General features: G+C 41.6%; 1 protein-coding gene across 2 annotated transcripts in view; it reads left to right on the plus strand.

The window, feature by feature from the left end:
* LOC113809818 (prostaglandin E2 receptor EP4 subtype-like) overlaps window positions 1-12,500 on the plus strand; it is a 150,227-nt gene that overhangs the window by 63,853 nt on the left and 73,874 nt on the right. Inside the window, exons 3-4 of one of the 2 annotated variants that reach the window (XM_070126620.1) lie at window positions 4,538-4,764; window positions 6,550-6,722. In XM_070126620.1, coding sequence (XP_069982721.1) covers window positions 4,566-4,764; window positions 6,550-6,722 — 372 coding nt within the window. In that variant the 5' untranslated portion in view covers window positions 4,538-4,565. Of the gene's footprint in view, window positions 1-4,537; window positions 4,765-6,549; window positions 6,723-12,500 lie in introns of those variants that run through there. The other variant, XM_070126495.1, reaches the window with a different exon arrangement.

The raw sequence follows: 12,500 nt of genomic DNA on the forward strand, positions 1-12,500 counted from the left end.
TGAGGGAAAGGGAGAGGGAGAGAGGGAGAGAAGGAGAGAAGAGGGAAAGGGAGAGAAAGAGAGGAGGAAAGAGTGAGAAAAAGGGAAGGAGAGGGGGAAATAAAGAGCGAAGGGAGAGAGAGAGGAAGAGAGGAGAAATGTGAGGGATAGAGAAAGGGAGAATGATAGATATAAGGTGGGAAAAGGAAAGGGGAAGGAGAATAAAATGGGGGAGAAGGCGAGACAGGGAGCGGGAAGGGTTGAAAGAGAAGTAGAAGGAAAGGGAGCAACAATGGGAGAGAGAGTACGAGAAACAGAGAAAGAGAGATGAAGAATAGGGGAGTGGAGAGGGAGAGGGAGAGGAGGATAGGGGGAAGGAGAAGAAACAGAAGAAAGTGCGATATATGGATAGATAGACAGATAGACAAATAGATAGATAAAGAGAGAGAAAGAGAACAATATTAAAGACGGACAGACAAACAGATCCAAGAAAAGAAAGACACAAACCACACTACAAACAAACAAACATAAACAATAAAATAACAAGCGCAAAGCTCGATCTACCGGAAACCGACTAACCTATTTAGGCGACCAACCAAGAGAGAGAGAGAGAGAGAGAGAGAGAGAGAGAGAGAGAGAGAGAGAGAGAGAGAGAGAGAGAGAGAGAGAGAGAGAGAGAGAGAGAGAGAGAGAGAGAGAGAGAGAGAGAGAGAAATGAAGAAAGAGAAAGAGAAAGAGAGAGAAAGCGAAAGGAGAGCAAAGAGACAAGAAACAGCCATCCAGCCAGGCAAAGAAACAAAGAAAATGAGAAAGAAGAAACAAAACCAAAAAAAAAAAAAAAAAAAAAAGTAAGACAAAAACATCCGAGAACAGGCAGACAAACACCAATAACCAACCAAACAATCAATCACACACAATAACACAAACAAAGCACAATCCCCCGATATCACCCGATCGCATTCATCCCTTGTTGTCGCCCAGCCAGGCAGGGGACGATAGTGCTATCCCACAGAGGGCGTTATGAGGTGATAATCCCGCGAAGCATAACTCACATGGTTGAGCAGTCACTGGAAGGAGAGAGAGAGAGAGAAGGAGTGGGAGGGAGGGAGGGAGGGAGGGAGGGAGGGAGAGGGAGGGAGGGAGGGAGGGGAGGAGGGAGGGAGGGGGGAGAGGGAGGAGGGAGGAGAGGAAGGGAGGGAGGGAGGGAGGGAGGGAAGGGAGAGAGAGAGAGGGAGGAAGGGAGGGGGAGAGGGAGGGAGGGAGGGAGGGAAAAGAGAGAGAGAAGAGGGAAAGAGAGAGAGAGAGAGAGAGAGAGAGAGAGAGAGAGAGAGAGAGAGACAGAGAGAGAGAGAGAGAGAGAGAGAGAGAGAGAGAGAGAGAGAGAGAGAGAGAGAGAGAGAGAGAATGTTATTAAATTGCAGTTTGAAATAATCTGTACATATACTTACATAGAAATCCACACACATACACGCACATGATACACGACAATTTCATTCTTGCTTTCTATGTGACCATTACACTCTCCGTTGTATGTCTGGTAATTAAATTATTTGACAATTGGTGGTAATTCAAACATGATATATATAGGAAATCAGTTCCTAGTAATTCACCTTTTCTCTCTGTGTGTTTGCATGTGTGTGCGTTTATTTGAGTGCATGTGTGTATGTATGTGTATGGTTTCGCGTGTGTATGTGTGTGTGTGCGTGTATGTGCGTGCATGTGTATATTTGTGTGTGCGCGTGTATGTGCGTGCATGTGTATATTTGTGTGTGTGCGTGTATGTGCGTGCATATGTATATCTGTGTATGTGTGGACATGGGTATGTGTATGTATTCATGCATTTTATACATAACACCCATAACCCACAATCAAACACTCGTTCACTAGAAAGCTTGGTAGATAGTTTTCCAAAAATGTGGATAGTCTAAAGATAATAAAAATAAGTAAACCATCCTTTCGCTACCAACTAGTTTATCCTGAAAATAATAAAATGTAACAAAATAAGCAAACGTGACAAAGTGACTGATAAGGGAACCGGATTGATAAGGGAACCGTATATGTAAATAAATCAGGAAATACGGTTATGAACCTTTTACAAGTCGCAAAATATTATGATATAGTGAGTCCAATATCAGGGAAAATAACCTTCGGCAGGTTTTTATTGATAAAAATAAAAGAACTTGTTAAAAGTAGCTAATTTCGACACAAATCACTAGAGATTGTGTATTTAACTTCCAAAACAACAAAGAATATGGAAACATTTGTGTTTAGTGTTATGTATACATACATACATACATACATACATACATACATACATACATATATATATATATATATATATATATATATATATATGTCTGTCTGTCACACACACACACACACACACACACACACACACACACACACACACACACACACACACACACACACACACACACACACACACACACACACACACACACACACACACACACACACACACACACACACACATACACATATATATATATATATATATATATATATATATATATATATATATATATATATATATATATATATATATACATACATACATATATATACACACGCACACACACACACACACATTTACGTCTACATGTATATACACACATAAACATACATATCAACAGAGAGATCACAATACCAATGCCAGTGCTTTACCATATTAAAATGCAAATTGTTTCCGACGTGACTCCATATTGTGGCAGACGGGATAATTTGATATTGGCACGTCTCTCTCTCCCTTTTTTCCTTTTTTCTGTTACTCTAATTTTTTTAAAGATATTTTCTTTGTCTGTCTGCCTGTCTGTCTTTCGGTGTCTTTCTCTTTCTATCTTACTCTCTATGTCATCTCTTCTCTCTCTCTCTCTCTCATCTCCTCTCCTTCTGTCTCTCTCTCATCTCTTCTCTTCTCTCCTCTCATCTCCTCTCCTCTCTCTCTCTCTCTCTCTCTCTCTCTCATCTCTTCTCTTCTCTCCTCTCCTCTCCTCTCTCTCTCTCTCTTCTCGTCTCTCTCTCTCTCTATCTCTCTCTCTCTCTCTCTCTCTCTCTCTCTCTCTCTCTCTCTCATCTCTTCTCTTCTCTCCTCTCCTCTTCTCTCTCTCTCTCTCTTCTCATCTCTCTCTCTCTCTATCTCTCTCTCTCTCTCTCTCTCTCTCTCTCTCTCCCTCTCTCTCTCTCTCTCTCTCTCTCTCTCTCTCTCTCTCTCTCTCTCTCTCTCTTCTCTGTCTCTGTCTCTCTCTCTCTCTCCCTTTTCTCCTCCCCTCTCTACCTGCCTACCTGCTCCCACCTCTCCCACCCTTCCTCCTCCTCCCTTCCTCTCTCTCCTCATATTCCTTTCTCATATATTACCCCTGGCGATTCCTCCTGGACTAGGAATGCAAAAACAAAATCGTCCAATGTCTCTGGAATTCCATTACTCGCAGTTGTCAGAATATTGACTTCCGTGAGTATTTTTTCTCGGGTCTAATATCGTGTATATGAAAGTGACTGAGTTCATTATTGGTATTCCTTGAGAAAATTTGGATTATACTCGTTGTTTTTTATTTTCAGAATTATGCTTCTACAGACAGAGAGCAAAGTTTAATTACGAATATGATTATATAAAAATACGTTCAGTAATATGATGCAAAAATATGCCTTTACATCAAAACAATGTCGACTTATACGGAATCACAAAGAAATATCACATACAGATAAACGGAGAAATATCACTAAAAATAAGCGATAAAATATCACACTGAGATAGATATGAAAACGCACTCATAATGATAAATAAAAGTGATAAGATTTGTCATCGCAATAGCTTTCTAAGAAAAGAAAAAAACGACTTTTCATTCCTGTTCCTCTTCATATCATTCACAGTGCTTGGTGATAGTGTGTGTGTGTGTGTGTGTGTGTGTGTATGTGTGTGTGTGAGAGAGAGAGAGAGAGAGAGAGAGAGAGAGAGAGAGAGAGAGAGAGAGAGAGAGAGAGAGAGAGAGAGAGAGAGAGAGAGAGAGAGAGAGAGAGAGATAGAGAGAGAAAGTGATTTAGTGTGTGTGTGTGTTGTATTATTACATAGACACGATGTATTCGTGGTATGAAATGGATTAGCATGTTTTGTGTTATGCATTTTTTGTGTAAACATTTATTAAAGCAGGAATTTTAATAATCTGTTTTGTAGATGCAGGTTGGACATATAAACACACACACACACACACACACACAGACATACACACACACACACACACACACACATATATATATATATACATATATATATATATATATATATATATATATATATATATATATATATATATATATATATATATATATATATATATATATATATATATATATATGTATGTATATATATATATATATATATGTACATACATATTAATTTTGGACACAAGTACAAAACACGAGCGCAGCCCACGAGGTAACCCCCCCCACCCTACCCCACCCACACCCACTCACACCCACACCCAACACCCCTCCTTAGCGACCGCCACTCCCTAACCAGCGCCCTCCTTCATCCCTCCCTCAGGACGGCCGCCCTCCCTCCGCCCTCCACGATGCTGGTTCCGCCCCGCGAGATCGGAGGCGGGGTGCGCCCTGACCAGCCGTTGGAAGCCCCGCCCACCTGCCAGTTCAACATGACCGACACTCAGCTGACGGTGCAGTGCGAGGGGAACGTGACCTGCACGGCGCTTGACCACCAGCCTGGCGCCACCATCGTGTCGCCAATTCTGCTGAGCTTGAGTGGCGTCGCGGGTGAGTGTGCGATTTTGTTTGTGTTTTTTGTTTTGTTTTGTTTTGTTTTGTTTTGTTTTGTTTTGTTTTGTTTAAAGAGTTGTGTGGGTCTATGTTTTGATTTATTATTATTATTATTATCATTTTTTTATTTATTTATTTATTTTTTTTTTGTAAGAGTTGGGTGGGGTTATGTATTGAGTTAATTTTTTTTTTCTTTTTTTTTGTAAGAGTTGGGTGGGGTTATGTTTTGAGTTGTGATTTTTTTTGGTGAGGGGGGGGGGGGGGGAGGGTTCTTGGTGTTTTTTGTTGGTTTTGTGATTTTCAGTATGGTAGGTAGGCCTGTCGTTATCATCTTCGTCGTTATTGTGTTCTTTACTGATACTATCATCCTCATTCTCATCCTCAACATCCTCCTTTTCATCACCATCCTGTCCATCATCACCATCACCATCATCATTATAAACATCCTCCTCATCACCATCATTATCATAATCATTACCATCCTCCTCCTGATAATCATCACCATCATTATCATAATCATCAACATCATCTTCCTTATCACCGTCACCATTCTCATCATCATCATGATCATCATCACCATCATTATCATAATCATCGCCATCCTTCCCCTTTTCATCACTATCACCTCATAATCATCCCCCATCCTGTTCATCATCACCATCATCATTATAAACATCTTTCTCCTCCTCCTCATCATCATCATTATCATAATCATCACCATCCTGTTCATCATCACCATCATCACTCCATTCGTTCTTCTTCCTCTCCCATTCTCATCATCATCTCTCGATATTTCATTTTTTATTTTCCCTTTTCAGTTTCCTCTCTCATTCTCGTCGTCACTCGATATTTACTTATTCTTTTTTCGTTTTCCCTTCTCAGTGTCGCCTCTTCCTTTTTTTTATCAATTCTGCTTTACACCTTTTAGTTATTTACCACCATTACCAATTCCTGGCGATGAGAGCTCACAACCCAGAGAATATAAAGAGCCAATAAAATGCCAATAATGCCAATAACGAGAGGATAGATAGGCCTATCCACAAAATATTATTCGCTGTTTATATTTTAGCTTTTCTTATCACTATATATCGCTTCCAGGTCTATTAAAGGTAAATAAGAGAGGCATACTTCCCATAAAAAAGTAAATAAAAATGTCACCGCCCCTATTAAAATCATTGATAGATAGATTGATTGATAGATAGATAGATAGATAGATTGATAGACTATAAAAGGCATCAAAAGATAAACAAATAAAATATATAGATTGGTATCACATCCATCAAAAACAGAAAAGGAAAAAAAGGCTTTTCTCCCCAACATCTCGAAAAGGTGGGGGCGGAGGGAGGGGGGTGGGGGGGGGGGAGTGTAGTCTCAACGTTACCCCATTTCGGTCCGGGTCACGTGCTCGTTGAAACTATGCACGTGCAGAATGCCCATTGCCAAAATCAAACTTGTAAGGAAGTAGAATTTTACAACTTCAGGCTTTGGCAACTTTGGCAAGTCCTTTACCCTCCCCCCTCCTTTTTTTTTTTTGCAATTTTAGAAAAAAAATCGTAGACCATATTTTGAAAAGTAGGGGGGGGGTCCGCCACTAATCCCCATCAATCAATAAATTAATAGCTAAATACACGTATAATTAAATAATAATAAAGAAAAAAACTTAAAAATATCAAAATATTGAAAATAGAAATCTAAAGAATTACCCCTCCCAACGTCAAAAAAAAAGAAAAAAAAAGTATAAAAAGCTTTGTTTACCTCACAGATTCTCTCTCTCGCCACCAGGGCAGATATGGGCGCTGTACTACCTCTACACGTCGACGAGGCCACAACAATCCCGCACCGTCTTCTTCGTCCTCCTGAGCACCTTAATATGGACGGATCTTATCGGGAAAATTATTACGACGCCCCCCGCCCTCATCGCTTACGTCCATCATGAGTGGAAAGGAGGGGTGAGTGTCTTGGGGGGAGGGAGGGAGGGTAAGGAGGGAGGGAGGGTGGGAGAGGTTAGGTGGTGGGGGAGGGAGGGACGAGGAGGAGGGAGGGAGGGAGGGTGGGTGGGTGGGAGAGGTTAGGTGGTGGGGGAGGGGAGGGAGGGAGGGTAGGGAGGGAGGGTGGGTGGTAGGGGAGGGTAGGAAGGAAGGGAAGGAGTAGAAGGAGTGAGGAGAGGAGGGAGAGAGAACAAGTGTTTATGTGTGTGCGAGAGAGAGAGAGAGAGAGAGAGAGAGAGAGAGAGAGAGAGAGAGAGAGAGAGAGAGAGAGAGAGAGAGAGAGAGAGAGAGAGAGAGAGAGTAAATAGATAGAGTGGACAGATAATTAATAGATAGAGAGATACGTAGGTAGGTAGATAGGTAAGTAGATAGGTAGATAGATAGTTAAAGACCGAGAGAGAGAAAGAGATTGAGAGAGAAAAAAATAAAGATAGATAGAGAGAGAGAGAGAGAGAGAGAGAGAGAGAGAGAGAGAGAGAGAGAGAGAGGTGAATAGATAAATGGACAGATAAATTAATAGATATAGAGATACGTAGGTAAGTAGATAGGTAAGTAGATAGGTAGATAGATAGTTAAAGACCGAGAGAAAGAAAGAGATTGAGAGAGAAAAAAAAGATATGAGAGAGAGAGAGAAAGAGAAAGAGAAAGAGAAAGAAAGAGAGAGAGAGAGTAAAGGAAAATAGTGCTGGGTGTCATATCCTCTGATGAAGGACCAACTCCATATATGGTAAAGAAAGACGAATGCTGCAATACGGACCATATTAGAATGCAACTAAACATACCAGGGACTTGTGCAAGTGACGATATATTGACTTCTTTAAAATTTCGGTATAGGTTTCAGTATAGGAGGAGGAGGAGAAGGAGGAGGAGGAGGAGGAAGGAGGAGGAGGAGAAGGAGGAGGAGGAGGAGGGAGGAGCTGGAGAAGGAAGAGGAGGAAAAGGAGGAGGAGAAGGAGGAGAAGGAGGAGGAGGAGGAGAAGGAGGAGGAGGAGGAGGAGGGAGAAGGAGGAGGAGGAGAAGGAGGAGGAGGAGGAGAAGGAGAAGGAGAGGAAGAAGAAGAAGAAGAAGAAGAAGAAGAAGATGGTGATGATAGAAAGAAGAAAAAAGAAAAGAAACAGGAAAAGAAAAATAAATAAAAAACAAAGAAAAGACAAGGAAAAAGAAAGGAGAAAGAAAGAAGTGAGAAAAAATCCATAAATAAGTTAACTGAACTGACTGACGTGAATCATACTTACGCGCATCTCATATGCAATTGCAGTGCAACATAATGTCCATTTCTCGAATGCAAAGAAGCAGCAGCAATAATAAAAAAACAAGCCTAGTTTATTGCACAATTTTTTTTGTGGTTTCCATTATATTTTGTTCTATCGTTTATCGTATATCTCAGCAGCAGCAATAATAATGATAATAATAAAGAACAAGCCTAGTTTATTGTTTTTTTCTTTTCTTTTCTTTTTTTTTCCTTTTTTTTTTTTGGTTTCCATTATATTTTGTTCCATCGCATATCTCAGCGGAAGTTATGGTCGGGTTCCTTCGATATTAAGGATTTATGATAAAGTCCGTCCCGAATTTACGGCCCAACTTTTATACAACGTTGCAACGTCAAGATCGGGTTTTATATTTACTGTTCCACTTTCGTCTCTGTACTGAAGCCCATCTTTCGTCGGTTATTTTATCTACTGTTTTACCTTTGCGTCTATGCAGTGGCTTGATGTTTGTAATTTAATGGATATTTGGTTCTTTGTTTACACATTCCGTTTTCTTTGGTGTTCTTGAGTTACCGTTTAGCATTTTTTTTTTAGGTGGGGGGGGGGTCGGTTATTGCGTTAACTGTTTGTTATTCATATGGTTTCCGTATATATTGCGTTATTGCTGTCCAGGGTGAGTTTGAGGTTTGTGATTTAATGGATATTTGGTTCTTTGTTTACACATTCCGTTTTCTTCGGTGTTCTCGAGTTACCGTTTAGCATTTTTTTTTTTTAGTTGTGGGGGGTCGGTTATTGCGTTAGCTGTTTGATATTCATGTGGTTTCCGTATATAATTATTTGTTTTATTTGTCCGTGTTTATGTTCATGACTTGTTTTATATATTCATTTATTATTATTATTATTATTATTATTATTATTATTATGGCTATTATTATTATTATTATTACTATTATTATTATTATTATTATCATTATTTTTATTATATATTTATTATCATTATTATTATTTTTTTATTTTTTATTATTATTTTTTTTTTTGGGGGGGGGGTGGGGGGGGGTGTCCGTGTCGGGAATTTTCTTTCACGATAAATATTTCAAGAATCTTTCACGGAAATCGAGGACAAGGATTTCAGTCGTTGATTTAGCGCATCAGTGTAGGTAAATCGTATTAAATCCTTTTCAGATAAGGATTTCTGTCTTTCGTAAAAGTTGTATGTTTTTTTTTCCATTTTTTGAAAATATTGCCAGATTCATATCACGAGTTCCTCAAGTTAAAGGAAAATGAAAAGGCAAAGAGAGATAAATAAAGAAAAAGAAAAAAAAAATCAAACTAACCTTTAAGTGACGCGGAAGAAAGAAAAGAGAGAGTGAAAAAAGAGAGAAAAAGAGACAGAAAAAATATACTAATTAGGAAAGTAAACGTAAAAGAGAATTTGAGAAGCGTTTTTTTCCTTCTTCTTCTTCCTCTTCTTTTCACATTTTTTAATTATTTTTTTCTTTTTTTTCTTCTTTCTTTTCACGATAAGTTTGTGGTGATGTTTTGACTTTATCGTCCCATTTCACTCGGCAGGAGGGGAAGTGAGGGAGGGGGGGAGGGGTCAGGAGAGGGGAGACGAGGAGGGAGGAGGGGGGAGAGAGGGAGAGAGAGGCGAGGAGGAAGAGGGAGGAGAGGTCAGGAGAGGAGAGACGAGGACGAAGGAGGGGAAGAAAGTAAGGGAAGAGGGGGAAACGTGGATGAAGAGGGGGGAGGAGAAGAAGGGAAGCGGGGAAACGATAAGAGAAAGAGGCTTAAGAAGAAAAGGAAAGAGAAGCGATTAAGAAGGGGGAGGGAAAAGAGGGGAAAGGAGGAGGGGGGAGAAGTAAAAGAGAGGGGCAAGAAGGAAGAGAAAAGAAGAGGAAGGAAGAAAGGAAAGAATGGGAGTGAGGATAGGGAGAGTAGAAAAGGAAGAAATGACGGTAGAAGGGCTAGAAGAAAGAGAGAGATGATATAAAAGAGGGATAGGAAAATAAAAACAACGAAAGAGATGAGGAGAAAAGAGGAGAGAAGGAAGGAAAGTAAACAAAGAGGGTAAAGAATAGAAGAGGCGTGGGTGAAAGGAATAAGAATGGAGGGGAAAGAAGAGGAAGAAGAGGAAGAAGACAAAGTTAAAAAGGTGGGGAAGGGAGGAAAGAAAGGAAGAGAAAGAAGACGAAGGAAGGAAGGAGGAGAGGAAGAGGAACAGACGAAGTGAGGAAGGAAGGGAAGAGAGAAAGAGAAGGAAGAGGAAGAAGAGGAAGGAAGGAAGAGGGGATATTCCAGCCACAATTTTACGAGGACTTCCCAACCCGAAGAGGGGAGACTGCTGTGATTTTAAGACTCCAGCGCTTAGAGAAAGCGAAGAGAGGGGAGGGAAGGGGAGGGGAGAGGGAAGGAGGGCAAGGAAGGGGAGAAGAGAGCTAGGGAGAAACCGAAGAGAGGGGGGGGAAGGGGAGGGAGAGGGAAGGAGGGCAAGGAGGAGGAGAGAGGTAGGGAGAAGAGAAGGAGAGGCAAAGAAGGGAGGGGAGGTAGGGAGAAAGCGAAGAGAGGGAGGGAATGGGAGGGAGAGGGAAGGAGGGCAAGGGAAGGGAGGAGAGAGGTAGGGAGAAAGCGAATAGAGGGAGGGAAGGAGGACAAGGAAGGGGAGGAGAGAGCTAGGGGAAAGAGAGAAAGGAGGAGGGAAGGGGAGGGAGAGGGAAGGAGGGCAAGGAAGGGGAGGAGAGAGGTAGGGAGAGAGGAAAGGACGGCAAAGGAAGGGAGGGGTGGTAGGGAGAAAGAGAAAGGAGGGCAAAGGGAAGGGGAGGGGAGGTAGGGAGAGAGGAAAGGAGGGCAAAGGACAGGAAGGCAGAGAGAAGGAGGAGAGAGGGGTAGGGAGACAGGGAGAGAGGGCAACGGAAAGGGAGGGGAAAGAGAGGAGAAACGAAAGCAGAGAAGGGAGAGGAGGTAGAGGGAAGGGAGGGAGGGCAAGAGAAGGAGAACAGAGGTAGGGAGAAAAGAAAAGAGGGCAAGGGAAGGGGAAGAGAGGGAGAGAGAAAGGAAAGGAGGACTAGAAAGGGGAGGAGTGGATGAGGGAAAGGAAAAAAAAGAAAGATAAGAAGAACGGAGACAGGGAGAATGATAAAGAGGGCAAGGTAAGGGAAGGTAAGTAGAGAGAAGAGAAAGGACACGAAAAGGGAAAAGGAAGGTAGGGAGAACTGAAAAAAAGTGGCCAAAGGAAAGGGAGAGGAAGCAAATAGGGAGGAGAAAGGGGAAACAGGGCAAAGGAAGAGGAAGAGAAGCAGACGGGAGGAGAAAGAGGGGAAGAGGGCAAGGAGAGTAAAATGAAAGGCCCGTAAAACCGTTATGGGACGAACGGGAGGCCGTGTTTTGGGTCCGTTTAACCTCGATGGGGAAAACGGAAAAGTTCGATTCGATACGATTAGTTCAGTTACCCCTGATTTTTTTTTTTTTTTCTTGTATTTACGAAGGAGATGGAGAACGGGGGATTTTTTTTTTATTATTATTATTTTTTTTTTTGTTCTAGTCTTTAGTTTAGAATGGATATTCTTGGCTGTGAAATGCTGTCTGTTTATTTGCTTCTAAATTATCCCCGGTGTGAGAGGCAGGCAGACAGACATACATACATACAGACAGACAGACAGACAGACGGAGAAACAGACAAACAGACAAATAAACAGACAGGCACAGACATAAAACAGAAAATCAAGATAAGACACTCCTACGAAACAAAAGAGAACAACAAAAAAAAACGAAAAAAAAATGCAAAAAGAAAAAAAAAACAGTAAAAAGAAAAAAAAGAAAGAAAAGAAGTCAAATGCCAAAAAAAAAAAAAAAAAAAAAAAAAAAACGTCAAAGCCAAGCCCTCCCCACCCCGAAAGCACGCACGCACGCAAGCAAACACACACTCATTTCCGAGAACAACTCCACTATTTCAATGTCTCGCACGAATTTTCGCTCAACCGGCAGACCAGCCATCACGAACGGGTGGGGGAGGGGGGACGGGGGGGGTGCAAGGAGAATTATGGCATTCACGAAGAGAGAGGGAGAGGGAGAGAGAGAGGGGAGAGATGGAGAGAGGGAGGGAGGAGAGGAGAGAGAGAGAGAGAGAGAGGAGAGAGAGAGAGAGGGAGAGAGAGAGAGAGAGAGAGAGAGAGAGAGAGAGAGGGAGAGAGAGACTGGGAGAGAGAGAGAGAGAGAGAGAGAGAGAGAGAGCGTTAGAGAGGGAGAGAGCGATAAATAGATAGAGATAATAGAGATAGATAGATAGAGAGAGAAAAAAATAGATAGTTAACTAGATAGATAGATAGGTAAACAGACATAGAAAGAGAGACAGAGAGAGAGAGAGATAAAAAAGGAAAATCCTCAGAAGGTGTGAATGAATCAGACAAGAGATAATCACTTTAAGAGAGATAAGAGACACGTGGCACTGGGTAGGCGGGAAGGAGGGAGAGAAAGTGTGGGTTCGGGGTTGATTAGTGCCATGGGTGCCTCTCCTTTGTTTAATAGTTTGTTTCTTGTCTCT

Source organism: Penaeus vannamei, chromosome 1, assembly GCF_042767895.1.
Source record: "Penaeus vannamei isolate JL-2024 chromosome 1, ASM4276789v1, whole genome shotgun sequence".
Taxonomy (NCBI): domain Eukaryota; kingdom Metazoa; phylum Arthropoda; class Malacostraca; order Decapoda; family Penaeidae; genus Penaeus; species Penaeus vannamei.